The 18,048-nt window shown below is 38.8% G+C and overlaps 1 protein-coding gene across 2 annotated transcripts; it reads right to left on the reverse strand.

Annotated features, from left to right (window-relative positions):
• Positions 1-20: 20 nt before the first annotated feature.
• On the reverse strand, positions 21-14,854 carry LOC307000494 (uncharacterized protein). Of its 2 annotated transcripts, XR_013798047.1 has the most exons (3): positions 14,711-14,854; positions 3,558-5,165; positions 21-109 (listed from the first exon to the last, which is right to left on the reverse strand). XR_013798047.1 is itself a non-coding variant. In XM_079616125.1 (2 exons), exons 1-2 carry the CDS (start codon positions 14,742-14,744, stop codon positions 3,646-3,648), a joined length of 1,554 nt encoding a protein of 517 aa, XP_079472251.1. In that variant the 5' UTR covers positions 14,745-14,854; the 3' UTR covers positions 3,517-3,645. The 2 variants fall into 2 exon arrangements, 1 of the variants encoding a protein (XP_079472251.1); XM_079616125.1 differs by lacking the exon at positions 21-109 and having other exon boundaries at positions 3,517-5,165.
• Between the last annotated feature and the right edge of the window lie 3,194 nt (positions 14,855-18,048).

The following is an 18,048-nucleotide window of genomic DNA, read 5'->3' on the forward strand; positions in this document are numbered from 1 at the left end:
GGGAGGAGCTTCACTGATGACGTGATTACTGTGGGAGGAGCTTCACTGATGATGTGACTGATGTGGGAGGAGCTTCACTGATGATGTGATTGTTGTGGGAGGAGCTGATCTGCAAAAATCAAAGTTATCAGTTACTGAGTTTGTTTTAATACTAGGCTAAATGATATGAACACACACACACACACACACACAAACACACACACCCTGTCCTCTGTTTCTGACGTGCTCGGCACCGCTGCAGATTGAAGATGAAGAACACGCTGAATCTGATTATAACTAGTGATGGGCAGATCGAGGCTTCGTGAAGCAATGAAACAGTTGAACCAAATGCTCCATATTGTTTCGAGGCTTCGAATCAATCCGACACCTGTCTCCACGGTGACACCTAGTGGTCACTTGCAGGTGTTGATCTGAAACAATCTTGACGAGCCATTAAAATTGTTGTTTTTTTTTATTATTGTACTTTTCTAATATGTGAATCTTGTAACATATAGGCTCATCACTGTGCATAATGTTATTTTGGTCCTGCAAAATGAATATTAATAAAATAAATCAAGCCACAATGTCTCACTTTTTTAGATATTTTTATTCAAAAATATTAATTTCTCTGCTGTGGTAGGACTAGCCTACTTCTTTTAAAATATATTTTTTAGCCATGACATACAAATGAGGAAAGATTACTGCTCTCTCTTTCCAGTAAGTTAGTGGATCATGAGTTCTGGGCAAATACGCATCGTTGATGTATTTTTTCACTTCCACTGTGGCATCAGCTGTAGCATTGTGTATCATCTGGGTTTGATGGATACGAGTATCAAAAAGTTCCCATAAACTGTCCTGTGTTTACTGGTGTTGATGTTGATGGGTCTGATGTTGACATTTCTATCCCTATCTTTAATCTATCTATGTATCTATCTATCTATTAATCTAGCTGTCTATATATATTTATATCTATATATCTATTAATGTGTCACTATATGTATACTCTGTGTCTCTAGCCTATCAGTCAATGTGTTGTGTAAATTTAAATGTAAGCCTAAATATAACTAAACAAATCGCACTATAAATGTCACTATATCACCAAAAATCGGCTATCTCAAAATCAAACTCCTCTCACAAAAACCCACGAGGTCAATATGCGTTGATTTCACTTTTATACAGATGTGCGATTGTGTGGTCTGTTCCCGACCGTGTCAATCAAACGTTGATTCGGCGGATCACACCTGATGAAACACTTAGTGAAACACTTCGAGGCTTCGTTTGGCCATAGTCACGTGACATGGGTGTTTTGAATCACGCTTCGGATCAGTGTTTCGAAACATCTGCGCTTCGGGATCTCGCAAAGCTTCGGAACGACTGTTTCGCGTCAGCCATCCCTAATTATAACAAGACTGAAGCGAATTTGTATAGCCTACACTTAATCACAAATTTATATATATAAAAAAGTTTTTCAGGAAAAAGGCAAAATGAATGCGATCTTTAAGACTAAACAGCCGAACGGGGCATATGCGGCCCGCGGGCTGTAGTTTGCCCGCCCCTGTCTTAGGGGTTTCAAAGTCTGGGGTGACAGTAGCCAGAGCTACTCTCAGATCATGCTCAGTGTCCAACCTATTTCTCTGCTTTGACTTGAGCTGGACCAAGGTAGAGAAGCCACTTTCACACAAATAGGTTGTGCTGAATGGTAAGATCGTTTTTACTGCTAAAGTGGCGAGGGATGGATACTCAGTCATCACACTGCACCAGAAGTGGGTAAGGTTTACCTCACCAAATCTCTTTTTCAGCGTCAGATCACATGACAGGTCCACCAGCTGATGCTCTTTGTGGCTTGGCAACGTGATGTTTTCCACATTGATACCGAAGGGGTCGCGTATCCAGTCCATGGTTGTTTGTTTCTCTGGAAAGTAGTCGTCAAACCGAGCTTGAAGTTTAGTGAGATGCGCCCTTAAAGTTTGTTTCAAGTTATTTTTGGCCGCACTGTCTGACTGTTCAAATATATTGTGTCCTCTCCCTTGCATCGATACATTTAATGTGTTGAGGTGCTCACAAATATCAGCAAGATATGCAACTCGTGCGAGCCACATTTCGTTGTCAAACAGTTCTGCATACGGGGAGTTAGTCTCTGAGAAGAATGTGGCGATTTCTGTTTTAAGTTCGTAAAAGCGTGACAACACCTTGCCCCTCGACAGCCAGCGGACTTCTGAGTGATACAGCACCTGCATGTGCTCAGAGCCCAGGTCTTTACACAGATGTGAAAAGCAACGGCTACTTTTTGCACTCCGTTTTATGTGGTTCACCACTTTGATGACATTTGTTAAAGCTTCATCAAGTAAAGGTACCATATTCTTAGCCGCCAGCGCTTCTCGGTGCAAAAAGCAGTGGTTCCACGTCGCGTTAGGTGCCATCTCCAGAATTCGCTTCACCACACTGGAATGTTTCCCGGTCATAGAGGCAGCTCCATCAGTGGTGATTCCCACACAATATTCCCAACTGAGGCCCAGTGAGCTCAAATACAAGTCCAGGGTGTTAAAAATGTCCTCTGCTTTTGTAGTGGTGGGGAGGTCTCTGCTGCAGAGAAATTGTTCTTGCAAATCACCGTCCCACACATGCCTCACATAAACCAATAAAATGGCATGGTTAGCGACATCTGTCGATTCGTCCATCTGTAAGGCGCAGTAATCCTTGCCTGGATTCGGGCTGTTGTCTGTTGTTTTATGTTACCAGACATGTCTTCAATCCGCCGAGCTATGGTATCATTGGAAAGTGGTATGGTTTTCAGTTTGTCCGCCGCTAACTGATCCAGCACCTCTCTTACCATATCCATTGCAGCAGGTAAAATGAGCTCTTCGGCTACTGTGTGGGGTTTCTTGGCCTTTGCAATGCGGTGAGCTACTAGGTAAGATGCCCGAAGAGCTCACTATATGTATACTCTGTCTGTCTCTAGCCTATCAGTCAATGTGTACATTTAAATGTAGCCTAAATATAACTAAACAAATCGCACTATAAATGTCACTATATCACCAAAAATCCGCTATCTCAAAATCAAACTCCTCTCACAAAAACCCACGAGGTCAGGATGCATGGACTTCACTTTTATACAGATGTGCGATTGTGTGGACTGTTCCCGACCCTGTCAAACGCTGGTTCGGCGGACCATGCCACCTGTCGAAAAACTCGTGAAACACTCCGAAGCATCATTTAGCCGTAGTCACGTGACATGGGTGTTTTGAATCACACTTCGGATCAGTGTTTCGAAAAATCTGCGCTTCGGGATCTCGAAAAGCGTCGGAACGACTGTTTCGCGCCAGCCATCCCTACAAGTTTCATTTATTTATATCTAGATCTTTTGTTAATTTATATATAGCGCTACTATTTACTACTGTACACACCAAGCGCTTTACAATCACATCAGGTGTCGGCCTCATTCACAACCTGGATGATTCAATCACGTGATGATGCCACAGTGAAACAGCGCCAACTATAGGTGGAGAGGAGAGATTTGACTGTGACTAACTTACACAGAAGAGATTTTGTTGCTCAGCACATAAAGATGAACTTCTTACTGTGATTTCAGACTGTGGTGATGTGGTTTCTTCACTGCATGGATCTTCATGTGTATCTTCAGGCGACTTTTAATAGAGAAACTCTTCCTCACTGATCACACGTGTGCGGCTTCTCTCTGCTGTGGATCTTCTCATGTCTTTTCAGATGTGTTGACTGATTGAATCTCTTGTCACAGTGTGAACACTTGTAAGGTTTTTCTCCAGTGTGAATCCTCTGGTGCAGTTTTAAAATATGCGCTGTAGTAAAAGTCTTCTCACACTCAAAGCACATGTACTCTCTCACACCAGTGTGAGTTTTCTGATGTGTATGTAAAGTCTGCAGCAGTGAAAAACTCTTTCCACACACAGAACATGAATGTGGCTTCTCTTTCGTATGAACAGTCAGGTGTTTCTTCAGGTCTGATGCACTACGAAATGTTTTGCCACACTGATCACATGTGAACGGCTTCTCTCCGGTGTGGATCCTCATGTGTTCTTTAAGTTGTGAAGAATGACTGAAACTATTCCCACATTGATTGCATGTAAATGACTTTTCTCCCGTGTGAACACTCATGTGACGCTCAAGATTTCGTTTGCTTGTGAAACTATTCCCACATTGATCACACGTGTGCGGTTTTTCTCCAGTGTGAATCCTCTGGTGCTGTTTTAAATGTTCCGCTGTAATAAAAGTCTTCTCACACTCAAAGCACATGTACTCTCTCACACCAGTGTGTCTTTTCTGATGTCTTTGTAAATATTGCAGCAGTGAAAAACTCTTTCCACACACAGAACATGAATGTGGCTTCTCCTTCGTATGAACTGTCAGGTGTCTCTTCAGGTTTGATGCCCTGAGAAATGTTTTGCTGCATTGATCACATGTGAATGGCTTCTCTCCGGTGTGGATCATCATGTGAAGCTCAAGACTATCTTTGCGTGTGAAACTCTTTCCACACTGATCACATATGAACGGCTTCTCTCCGGTGTGGATCTTCATGTGTTCTTTAAGGTGTGAAGAATGACTGAAACTATTCCCACATTGATTGCATGTAAATGGCTTTTCTCCCGTGTGAACTCTCATGTGACGCTCACGATTTTGTTTGTATGTGAAACTCTTTCCACACTGAGTGCAGGTGAAAGATTTCTTGGCTCTTCTTTTCTTTAAAAAATTATTTTTAGTCTTTGAGCGATTCAAAGGTTTTTCTCCAGATTTGACATGATGTTCCTCCACTTCTCTCAGTTCTTCACTCTCCTCCTTCACTTCTCTCAGTTCTTCTCTCTCCTCCTTCACTTCTCTCAGTTCTTCTCTCTCCTCCTTCACTTCTCTCAGTTCTTCACTCTCCTCCTTCACTTCTCTCAGTTCTTCACTCTCCTCCTTCACTTCTCTCAGTTCTTCTCTCTCCTCCTTCACTTCTCTCAGTTCTTCACTCTCCTCCTTCACTTCTCTCAGTTCTTCACTCTCCTCCTTCACTTCTCTCAGTTCTTCACTCTCCTCCTTCACTTCTCTCAGTTCTTCACTCTCCTCCTCCACTTCTCTCAGTTCTTCACTCTCCTCCTTCACTTCTCTCAGTTCTTCACTCTCCTTCTTCACTTCTCTCAGTTCTTCACTCTCCTCGCTCTCTTCCATCAGCTCTGAAATGAAAGAAAAAAGGTTTAATTGCATTTCCAGTACATCTATAACGTTTAGTGTCTGTGTTCATGTTATGTTTGCCTGTGACACCCAGCTTGCCCATGTGTTACTGTGATTTAATCCCTGTCTTGTTAATTAGTTATTATGAGTTAATTTGTCCCAGCTGTGTCTCACTTTCCAGTCTTCTGTTCTGTGTATTTAAAGGGGTGGTTAATTGCGATTACACTTTTTTCATTTTAAATAGTGTGTAATGTTGCTGTTGGTGCATGAACAGTACCTGCAAAGTTGCTGCGCTAAAAGTTCAACGTAAGCAGAGATATCGTCTTTTAAAAATCAGGAAGTTGAATGCCTACAAAAACGACTCGAATGGGACTACAGCGAGATACTTCCCGGGTTTTATACGTAACTAACCCATACATTTACATCAACCCTCCCTTCGGAATATGCAAAAAAGGGGGCGTGGCCATATTTCTGTGGCTTTGTGGAAGAGGAAGAGTTATAGTGGAGAGCTGTAGCCATGCCGTCGAGAGTGTGTTATTTTCACCCAGCTGTCATGTCTTCGGTGTTCGGGCTTCCTACGGACGCTGTAGTTCGTCAACAATTAGGGCTGGGCGATATGGCCAAAAAAAAATATCACGATATTTTTTTTTATATCAGTCGATATCGATAATTATCGATAAATGTCAAATCTTTATTTATTTCAAGTTTAAAGACAGATTTTTACTCCTAAGTGAAAGCGTTGTGTTTTTAAACTACTCTTTATTGTCAGAACATATCATGACAAACACTTGCCAAACAGGGGAACATTTCACAAATCCGAGGTAGAACATTCAAACATTTGACATTTTTCCTTCACAAAATAAATATCTTTATTTCAGTAGTATTAGCTTGAGTTAGGATGCAGATTTACTTTATACAATTTATGTTCAAAAACCGTAACATCTGTTAAAAAAAGTAACAACATTATTTTGATTTGGTAAAATGTAATATTCTTTAGTTTTATTTAAATTAACCATTGGTCAGCCAGCATTATGCATTTAGATCATAATAACCACAGATAAAATGTAACTTTATGGTATTTATGAAAACCAGTAGCCTAAATACATTATTAAAAACTGTAATTATATTCCATTAGTCCTTTAATACATTGTCTACATTAATAATATTATACAATTCAATATATATATCCCACATTTCATGGTGCAGTTAATATTACTAGGCTAACGTTACAGTAAATCCGTGGTTAATGATGGGAATGTGTCGACGGAGAAGCTTCTGACTGTATCGTTGCGCACAGTGTTTCTCATGTTCGTCAGCGCGGTCTCATCTGCCTTTAAACTGGTTTAAATCACTGAGACATTTGTGTTCCTCGCTGAATTCAAGCGCTTCTCACTGGATCTCGTGACCGAGACCGATCAGAGTAAACGGGTCTGCTAGTGAACTCGCGCTCGCGCTGCCGTTTGGACTTTGAGCCGAGCGGATAAACGGTCCGTGTGGCGCGCGCGGTTCAAATGAGATTCGTTCCGCTTTTGGCGCAAAAACATTATCGAACATTTATCGGACTCTTGATATCGTTTTATCGAGAAAAATTATATCGCGATAATTATCGTTATCGTTTTATCGCCCAGCCCTATCAACAATGGCTAAAATGTCTGTTTGATTATGTTCCTGAAAATTACAATCGTAGCTCTCTGTGCTGCGCATTTTACGGAAGACAGCTTCCAGAATCTCCACGAATTCAATGCCGGATTTAACAAGAAACTGTTTCTAAAACATGAAGCAGTTCCAACTTTAAAACCAGAGGCAGCCGTTGTTGGGCCACAACCTGTAAGTAAGACTTAATCATTTTAAATGTTTGCATAATTTCAGACATAATGTTTTAGTTTTATCAAGGACGTAAACAAATGCCAGCGCTGGCATTAGCCACTTAGTTATGCTATTTCGTGTGTCTATGACAAACGCGTACAAACATTTTGAACCTGCAGTTTGTAATTATGTACTAATTTTGTAAATGTATTTTCCATGTATACTTTATGAAGTAATCCATTACACCATTATTTACATGTGACCGGAGCACACATGGGAGACCATGTGACTTTCGCCCGTAAAGGTGATGGGCGTGAAGTTTCCGGACAACGTGCACTACGCAGTTTAGCCAATTACAACACACCGGCCCAACTAACCAATCTGAGCCCATGCCTGTTTCTGAGGGAGTGGTTTCATAGAATCAGGAAGTCAACCGGTCATTCAAATGACAGAGGAGAAAGCGGCTTACAATAAAGGTCAAATTTATGAAAAATAAGGCTTAAAAAAAAAAAAAAAAAAGACGAAGACATGTTATATTGTAGGGCTAAACGATTTTAACATCGACATCGCGATGTGCGAGTGAGCGATAGTCACATTGCTGGAACATGCGATGTGAAGGGTAGTAGCACCAGGAGACATTACATGCTCTTCATGAGGTACGCGCGCGGTCTCTTGCTCTCTCTCTGCCGTGCACGTGCTGTCCAGCAGGATCAACTTTATCACTCTCTATGGTCTCTTGCTATCTCTACCGTGCATGCGCTGCGCGGTTTGGAGCACAGTCTCTGTCTCTGTCTCGCGGGCGCGCTCGCTCTAAATTCCGGAGATTTTAACTAATTTGCGGGCATCAGTGAGCCGCTATCAATATGCGGGAGACTCCCGGAACTTCCGGGAGACTTGGGATGTCTGTATTTCTATACTAAAAATAATATCGGCATTAGAATTATTGATTTTTCATTAGGCTATTTTTTTGGTGCCCCCTCAGCTCTTGATGCGCGTGGTGGGAGCAGCGACACTGACAGGCGGTATGGTGTAAAGCTGCTGTTTAAATCATAGACAGTATATAAGATGGACACAGCGACCCCATAGACTTCAACGGAGAAAAGTGAAGCCCATTTGAAGCACTCACTTCCTGATCGCCAGGCGAACTGCGCAGGCTCAAACTGAGCTTGGTGACGTGAGCAACGTGTCTGACAGCTGTCAGTCTTCTAGTAGCTGTGCCGAGAGAAATCTGAATCATTCCCTTCCCAATCTCGCAGAGACGGAGAGCGTGAGCATTAGCTGTCCATGAGCTAGCAGCAGGATCAACTTTATCACTCTCTATGGGCTTCTCGCTTCACTTTATCGGACTTTATGCCTCCACGTCCCCCCGATCGCCCGATCGCTTCTCTGCCGGTCTATACGGTAATTTCTCTACAGTTATGACGCAATCGTTAGCCTATTTTTACAAAAACGGCTTCTACGGGGCCATAACTTAAGATACAAGGTAATGGAGCCTTTTACACATTGTCGTGTTTCTTTAGAAATAAATAATGGACAAATGGAATCTTTGGACGCCTCAGATGTAAAGTTATTCGCTGTCAAAGTGACGCAAAAATGAATGGGAGTCAATGGAATGCTAACAGCAGGTGAAGTTCTGCTACAATGGCGGCGCCCGGGGAGGCTTCAGTTTCCGGCGGATGGATTACCTCCTTGGTTTAAATGTGTTCGGCTTTTCTGTTTACAGAACAACTTGTTCTCTAATCTGTTTAGAAGATTTAATACAAAATATATTAAAGTTTTATATAATTTTGTTTATTTCATATGATTATGATGACCAACAACAACACTGTTTTACTTTGGCACTTTGGCTAAGAAAAGTTGACTTTAAATATTGTGAACCAAAATGCTTAAGTTGTTTTATAAAAAATATATTTATTTTAAGTTATATTGTTGTAAACCAATCAGGGGGTTGGTGTAAAGCTGCCGTTTTATTTAAAAATGTGTTCTGCTTTTGTGTTTACAGAAATGTTCTAATTTTGGAATAAAATATTAAGTGACCTTTTTGTCACTTGTAATGAAGCTTGCTTATTAGTGAAATTATTAATATCATGGAATGGTAATTATTGTCTTTAGCCTGGAGTTATGGCTCTCAATATCGCAATATATATCGTTGGGGAAAAAAATATTGCAATGTCATTTTTTTCCCCAATATCGTGCAGCCCTATTATATTGCACCCCATAAACACAACCATGCAAAGAAAAAAAGAAGTAAACCACCCCTTTAAGCAATGTGTATCAGTCTGTTCCTTGTCTGTCGGCGCTACTATGTTTGGTTGTTCTGTTCATGTTACTTTTGATCCAGTTTGTGAGTATTAGAGTTTGTTTAAATAAATACTGCTGCAATTAAGATCCTGCATTCTTCCCTACTTCAACCAACGTGTGACAACATCAAAATTCAAAGAGAGAAAAGTCAAAGAGAGTTATAAAGTCAAAGGACTTAAACTGAGCCCTAAAATATTCCCATAATTTTAATGAGATTAATTATATTGATTATATTATTTATATATATATGTAACCCTCTTCGTCGGTGTGCTCCCCCAAATGTCTCTGCGTTGTGTTTGTGCGATCGATGAATGAGGAGGACACCAAGATCGTGGTCGTCACAGCAGTGAAGCTTTAGTTTATCTGGCTCTTTATCTGCATCAGCCACTATGCAGCACACAGCAACATCTTTCCACAAGGAAATATAACTCTTAATTACCAATAATCAAAATAACAGCGCATACAAAATTATAAAACAAAACATTATAGTTTTAGCTGCAGTTATACTGTATTCACCTCAAATCACTTCCATGACAATTAAAGTTAAGAGTCAGATTTATCCAAAATACAAAGAATAAAACCCCAAAATACTCAGATAAATGTTAAACACAATGCAATATACAGAAAAATATACCCCACCTCATTGAATTAGTTACACATTAAATAATATCAGAAATACAAAACCATCCATGGAAAATAACTGCACATATATGTTAATAAACATCTTTAACAGCAATATATTTCTTAAAATAGCATGGATGGACAAAATAGTTAAAGCAATGAAATAGATTAATTAGAGAACAGTGATAACCCTCCTTACCTTTCCACAAGGAAATATAACTGAATTAAACAACAGCTCCACCCATGTGAAGAAGGGCTCACTCACCCAACGAAACAGCTGAGCTCCCCCCTAAGGCTGGGAGAAACATTTCACATCTTCCCTACATATTTGGGCTGGAGCCGAACCCGAATACGGTATTCGGAAAGGCACAAATAACGTGTTTTTTACAAATACTTATTTTGAACAAATACTTAAAAAAATATTTGTATTCGGGAACAAGAAAAACTTTATATCAAAAAGCTGCGTTTCCTCATGAGACCGCAGTGCACGACGCCCGGATGATTGAGTGACGGACACAGGCTGCTCCACACAGCAACAGAGAGCGCTCGGCTGAGCGAAAAAACACTTAACTGCATCACTATTTTTGTTGAATAGATGTTTGTACCTTAACTGGGTTCCTGAGGCAGTTTATAACTTTCGAGAAGCGATCGGGAGATTATTCCATTACGCGGCATTATTGACGTCTGCAGTCGGTGCTCTCATGCTCGCTCTGTTTACGTAACGTCAGCTGTTTAGCGCGGTAATTTAGACAATAGGCTGTTGACAGAGTAACGTTAACATTCGGTTAAAAAGTTTAAAAATGCTTGTGTAGTTGTGTCGAATCGTATGCACGTGTGGGAGTTATATGGTACGTTTAAGTTACTTGGTCTTTTGCAGACAGCAAGATGTAGGCTGTAGGCTTCATAATGTTCACAATGGTATTTTATTAGTTGTTGGTTTAACCATGGATGAGGTAATGGCTGTTATGTTATTTTCTTTTCAATGACATTCCTTGTTTTATTGCTGGATTTATGGAAAAAAACATCAACCAATATTGCATATCCATAATTATTATAATGGATATAATTAAAGAATACTTACACATAACGTAAATTAGAAGTGTAACGAATTTTTTTTTTTTCGATTACGATTTTTACGCCCATTTTGAATTTTACTCGAATACAAATACAAATACAAATACTTTTCCCCCCTCAACAAATACAAATACAGATACAAATAGCGGCAGCTTTGCACACCCCATAATATATAAATTAATAGATCTTCCAATTATTACTTTTAAAACATAGACACAAATCCCATGTTTCTGTCAAGAGAACTATTAAAAATATTTGATCAATGACACAATTATCTAATGTAACAAACACATTAAACGTATACAACAGTGCCATAACGTTTTCATTTCAAGAGCTGTTTTAATTTTTCAGCTGAACTGTTGTTTATTATAACAGATGACATCATTAACAGCAGGAGATTTAATAGGCTACATTTAAAATAATGCACAGATTATTGTGCATAATAATGGACTTTTTTTTGTCCTGTATGTTTAATCCCGGCTTAAAGACATAACTGACTGTGTTTACATTAATTTTGTATCATGAAAGCATTTTGAAATGCAAGAACATTTAACCGCTTACACAGAGATGATCACTCTTCACAAAGAGTACGTTAGCATTTGAAATCGAAAGCAGCCTTCTGTCAATGAGTATCATATTTTTATATATAATCGCACTGCATTCCCAACGACATAAATGAAGCCTTCGTAGAAGAAAATACTGTCAGGGGAGAAAACACACTGCAAGCGCATCATCAAGCAAAGTGTGTTTCTCACAGCGCATATCCTGAGTAATGAAGCCCGTGATTCAACCTTTTTGAACGTTATTAATGATTATTTTATGGAAGATTCGAGTGGTGTGTGTGTGTGTACACAACGCCAGCAAATTAGCTCAAAAAGGGAAATATATATAATTAATTATGACAAGTTATAAGTGTGTGTGTATATATATGTATATATATATACACTTATAACTTTTCAGAATACATTTTTACAATCAACTGATCTGTTGTCCACCGAAACGACATCTTTTATCAACTCTTAACCCTCTGGAGTCTAAGGTGTTTTTGGGGTCCTTGAGATGTTTTGACATGACCTGATATTTGTATTTTTTTCAGTTGCTTATAAAAATATTAATGGCAAAGGTGTAATTACACTCTATTTAGCACGAACATGTCTATCATAATATGTGAGCAACATGCATGTACATGTTTGCATTTTTGAGAGAATATTATTTATGCGTGGTTATTCAAAAAACTCAAACTTAAATGTTCTGATATAAGACCACAAACGACCAACTTCACATATTCCCACAATACTTTTGACTAATGGATCTTGTCGGCTAGAGTGTTTACTTTAAAATGATCTGAAAATCATCCGGGCTAATCGCTCACATTAAACAATAGATTGATTTAAATTTTGTAAGACACTTTTTGTTTGGAAAGGCAATATGCAGGTGGGCGTGAATGATCCAACAAGGTCATGAATAATGTCCTCATTCCCATCTGAGAGAAGACAAAGAGCTGCTAATGCTGCATACTAATGAGCAATTCATAGGTGTCACTGAGCCACAAGATGCAAAGACAACACACACACACACACACACACACACACGTATATATATATATATATATATATATATATACACATACACACACACACACACACACATATATATATATATATATATACACACACACACATATATATATATATATATATATATATATTACTACAGAATTGGTTCAGAGTTGGAAACATCTTGAAAAAAGTGTATTTTTCCACAAACTGTATGCTTGCAAATTGTATAATATCCAAGGTAAACATTTCTAGTAATTGTGCAGTTAATTCTCATTCGTATTTTCAGAAAGTTTTTGATAGGCTATCCTATCAAAATTATCCAAAAATAATTTAAAGACAAGGCTTATATTGATTTTTTAAGATTTTGTTTGCACCTTGTAAATTAGGTTTTGATGTGGCAGTAAAAAAATTATAATCTATCCAAAACGAAATGTTGTCTTTCATATTTAGTCTGTAACATATTGTCTTTTATAGGCTAATATATATTAGGGCATAAATGTTAATTTGCAGTTTAATATGTTGCTTATCCAAAGACATTTTATTTCAACGTATTCAGTCGATTTTTACTCATCTCAGTAGGCAATGTAGATAGTTTCATTCACACACAGACACGCGCGAGCTGTAGTAGCTAAACAACAACATGCGTCTGTGCCGTTCATTCATTCAAACACAGAAACGCGCGAGCTGGAGTAAACAACAGCATGTGCCGTTCATTCATTCAAACACAGAAACGCGATTCAAATTTAAACAGTCTTTTGCGGTTTACAGACACCATTTCATATCGCGATTAGAACAAAGCACTTACTGATGATCTGCAGCTGGATCCGTTGTTAGGATACTCCAGCACGTTTGAGGTAAAATTTCCAGGATTATCACGATATTATTATTCCTCACAGCGAGTGTGTTATCCAGCTGTTGTGGGCGTTGACTGGTTTGCATGTGTTGCTTCAGATCATCTGCGTTTGAATAGCGCGCGCTCTCGATGGGCGTGTCACATTAGCGGAGTAATGAGGTGCCAGAACGATAATTAGACCGGCTGATTTCTCGCTCTTTATATATAGATTACATAAACAGAGAATATTTATTTTAGTTTTGAATTAGATAATCTAAAACTACACACTTAAATGATTACAGAGATATATAGCTCATGTCTGAGTGAATAGTATTCGCTGAGTTTTGTTTGAGTTTAGAGAAGTGCTTCAGAAAAAAAGTTCACGGAGACGGAGAGGCAGAAAGCACTCCCTGTTTACTTTCTTTATTTTACAAAAGCACAATGTTTTATTTCGATTGTAAGTGGACACATAAAAAAGTAGACATTTAACAGCTTATTTTTTCATATTTCTTAAGGCTGTATGACCAAAACTGACGGAGTATTTTAGGTCTATTTTGCTGCTATGTAAAAAAAAACGAGCAAAACGCGCCCACGCGTTTGCCGACCTCAGGGGGTTAAGAAAGAACATGTGTACAGACTCTACAATCTCTTAATATGTGTGATTAATTTTCCATTCCAGATAGTACTTTGTAATGTTGTTAGTATTCAGTTTTAAGTGCGCTTAATATTTTGTCTTAGTTTCTCAGTTTTCCATTGTTATCTGCAGATGAGAATTATGTAATTGTAAAGTTAGTATAACTTTATTATTATAAAAAAATTATCCTTGAATGTAATTTAAGTGTTTGTATACAAATCAGTAAATTTTAACCTTCAATATTAAAGTAATGTAGTACAAACTGACTCCCATGTATAGTTTACAGCATTATTTGAGAGATTTTCTTTCCTTGAGAACATTTGCCATGTACTTTATCTGATATATACAGTATATCCAAAACAATCAATATCGAATCACAAGCTTGTGAATAGAAATCGAATCGAATCGTGAAAATTGTGTCAATACCCAGCAAACCATATTGAGAAATGTCAAAATGTTTGGTAACATGGTTGCAAAACAATGTGAGCCAGTTATACATATAAAATAAAACAGTTCAAATATTTAGTTGGATCTGATGTTGACAATCAATATAACAGTTTCTCAAACCTCCCTTTACTGACCATTTGCTGTAAACAAACAAAAAAGAAAATATTCTTCTATTTCATAGTTTACCTGTTTGTCTAAATATAAAGAAGTGCTTGAATGTTTCTAACATGAATGTTCTCCAGCATCATGAATGAATGAAGAATAAACACCAACCTCTTTGTTCTTCAGGATCTTCAGTGTGTTTCATTCTGCAGGGTTCTGGATCACTCGTGTTCTCACTGTCCTCTTTAATAAACTCAGTCTTTGCAGATTTCAGCTCTTCCTGATGCTTTGCTGCTCGTCTTCACTTGTAGACTGAATATTCCAGCATTTATAGAAGAATTACAGTGGGAGGAGCTTCACTGATGATGATGGGAGGAGCTTCACTGATGATGTAATTGCTGTGGGAGGAGCTTCACTGATGATGTAATTGCTGTGGGAGGACCTGATAGGCAAAAATCAAAGTTATCAGTTGCTGAGTTTGTTTTAATACTAGGCTAAATGACACATCTAAGCATTTATGTCTTTATCTCTATATAGAAACCAACAATTAGTCTATTGACACCAATGAAATGAGCTTTAAGTCAATTTACAGGAGATCTGAAGACATCTGCATAATAAATGAGGTGAAAACAGGAACTATTGTCATGAAATAAAGAGTGTTTTCAGCAGATCTGTTAATATTGATGAGCCTCAGACTATCAACACTCATTCAACAAGCCATTCAGGATCATCAGCAGATCATCTCACTTTAGTCTGAGTGTTTGCTGTTAGAAACACATTATTTGACTCAGGATACATGATAAAAGCCTATAAAACTGCTATATTAAAAGATGATACTGTTATTTCTCTCAATATGACATGGATAAAACATCAATAATACAAAGACAAGCACTAATGGCGTTAGCATTCACCTGCTGTTAGCATTCCAGTGACTCCCGTTCATTTTGGTGTCACTTTAACAGCGAATATGCCTAACTCTACATCTGAGGCGTTTAAAGACTCCATTTGTCCATTATTTATTTCTAAAGAAACACGACAATGTGTAAAAGGCTCCATTACCTTGTATCTTACGTTATGGCCCCGTAGAAGCAGTTTTTGTAAAAATAGGCTAACAATTGCGTCATAACCACTCGACTCTCTGTCGCACAGTTGAGAAATTACCGTATAGACCGGCGTAGAAGCTCGCAGGCAATCGGGGGGACGTGGAGGCATAAAGTCTGATAAAGTCAAGGGAGAAGCCCATTCTAGTGTTAAGTCGTGACGTAACCACACTCCGATAATACTGTTTCCGCATAAATACAAGCACCTTAAGTGAAGCTGCATAAAGCACCTTAAGTGAAATTTTCCATTAAGTTCGCTCTTATGTTTCCCTTAAACCTAAGGTTGTGTTGCAGAAAAATACCCTTAAGTGTTATTTAACGTTTTTTTTTTTAAGTGAAACGTCATAAACACTTAGAATTTCCCTTAAATGCTGTTTTTTCACTTAAGTAATCCCTTAAAGGACAAGTTCGGTATTTTACACTTAAAGCCCTGTTTACAGATCGTATCTGATGAAATAGAACGGTGAAGATTGAAATTTGGACACATGCTGCTGTCGCGAGAATTTTAGGTTTATATCGCCTTCCCCCCTCACCCCCACAATGGCAGTCTATGTGCACTGGAAGATTCCTTCCTAAAACACATTAAACTTTCGTTTACAAAGACGTGAAACTCACCGAGTGGTCAGGGGTGTTCACTGATACGGTCCCAAAAAAAATCGCTGAAAAAGATGCATTCCAACAGGTTTTATCGTAGTTTTTGTCCAACTCCATGACTTGTATTGAATGTGCTGTGTGAGGTGCGGTATTACTCCGCCGCTGGAGTGTCTATTATTCAAGCTCTCAACGGAAGAATCACGGGTGTGACACGTTTGGCAAAATAGGTCCACAAAAGCTAAATAAACCTAAAATTCTCGCGACAGCAGCATGTGTCCAAATTTTTATCTTAACCGTTCTATTTCATCAGATATGATCTGTAAACAGGGCTTTAAGTGTAAAATACCGAACTTGTCCTTTAAAAAGCGTTAAGTGTTGCATAAAACCCCTTAATGGTCATTTCCCCAAGTATAACTTAAGATTTGCAAAATCGTAACCTTAAGAGTAATTTTTTGCAAATACAGAGATGTTTTCATATTTTTTAAGGACTTCCTGAACCGTCCTCTTCACATCAAGATTCCTTGCATACATTTTTTCCGTTATTTCTTCCCACTGTTTCTGTTTTTTCGCCGCAGTTACATTGGGATTTAGTGTGCTTTTCAAAAGTGTTTTTCTTTTACCATATTCATCAAGAAGAATACATTTCTCCTCCTCTGTCCAATTAGGCTTTCTTTTTTTGTTTTCTTTATCCATTCCGATAGCCTACTTCATTTGATGAAACCGCTAGTGTTAGTGTTTTGCGTATCTATGGCAACAACAGACTTTTATAACGTGAATCCAGGATCGCTGTCGTGAAACACTTAAATGTTTCCCTTACCTAAGAGAATCGTTTAAGAGATTATATGCAACACCCTTAAGTTATTCTCTTAGGTAAGGGGAAATCGCCCCTTAAGTGTCATACTTAAAGGAGTAATGACCTGTAATTTTCACTTTTCCACGAGAATCAATGTATGTTATGATTGCCTAACGATTATACAATGGCCGGGAAGCCGATATTTAAAAGTGAAGCGTTTGTTTACCCCAGGGTTCGTAAACCAGCCCACGTGCACGCGCACTCAAACACGAGATTTTAATTTCTCCCCCGTCTTGACGTCAAGACGGGGCCGGATACACCATATATGGACACCGCAGACCAATGCTGCAGGAAGCCCGCCCTACCCCTGTCCATGCAGAAACGTAGAGCACACTTGAGTTACTCTGTTGTTGACTGCCAGAATCAACATGTAACTTAAATGTGTTTTCTCTCCCAAGAACGGACCAAGCTGTCAGGGACCAGTGGATTAAATTCATTTTTAATGACGCGGTTCCTACAACCCTTCCCACTGGCTTAACGTTAGGTGTCTGTGCTAATCATTTTACGCCGGAATCGTTCACAAATTTGAATGTCTAAAAAAACACAACGTGAAACAAGGCAAAAACACCACATGATAGCAAACGTTGATCTCAATAACCACTGTAAGCTGATAAAAAAAAGTAGACTACATCTCCGTTAATGTAATCATATACGGTTGAATCCCGTAGGTCGCCGCCAGGTCGGGTTCATTCACAACTTGCGCCATGATGTCATTTTGGAATGATATGCTGAAGTTACCTGCGGTGTCAACCCCCCTCCTTCCTGCCACCAATCAACGCGCCCCTCATTTGCATTATTAAAATCACCGTCCACGACAGCCAAAATATCGCATCAGATCTCGCGAGACAATAATGCCTTCAGAAATAAGGGTCAGAGGAGCTCTGTGTTTATTTTTTTTCCACTTTTCTTTTTTAGAAGGGCCTGAAAGACTATAATAGAGCGTGGGTATCCAAGGTAATACT

The sequence above is a fragment of the Phoxinus phoxinus genome, assembly GCF_949152265.1.
Source record: "Phoxinus phoxinus genome assembly, chromosome: 1".
Classification (NCBI taxonomy): Eukaryota; Metazoa; Chordata; class Actinopteri; order Cypriniformes; family Leuciscidae; genus Phoxinus; species Phoxinus phoxinus.

Bases quoted from the DNA above. Each gene is read 5' to 3' on its own strand.
- LOC307000494 (XM_079616125.1), bottom strand. From the start codon at position 14,744: ATGAAACACACTGAAGATCCTGAAGAACAAAGAG. The intron at 5,166-14,710 runs GTTGGTGTTTAT...CTTTCATTTCAG, and splicing joins AGATCCTGAAGAACAAAGAG to AGCTGATGGAAGAGAGCGAG.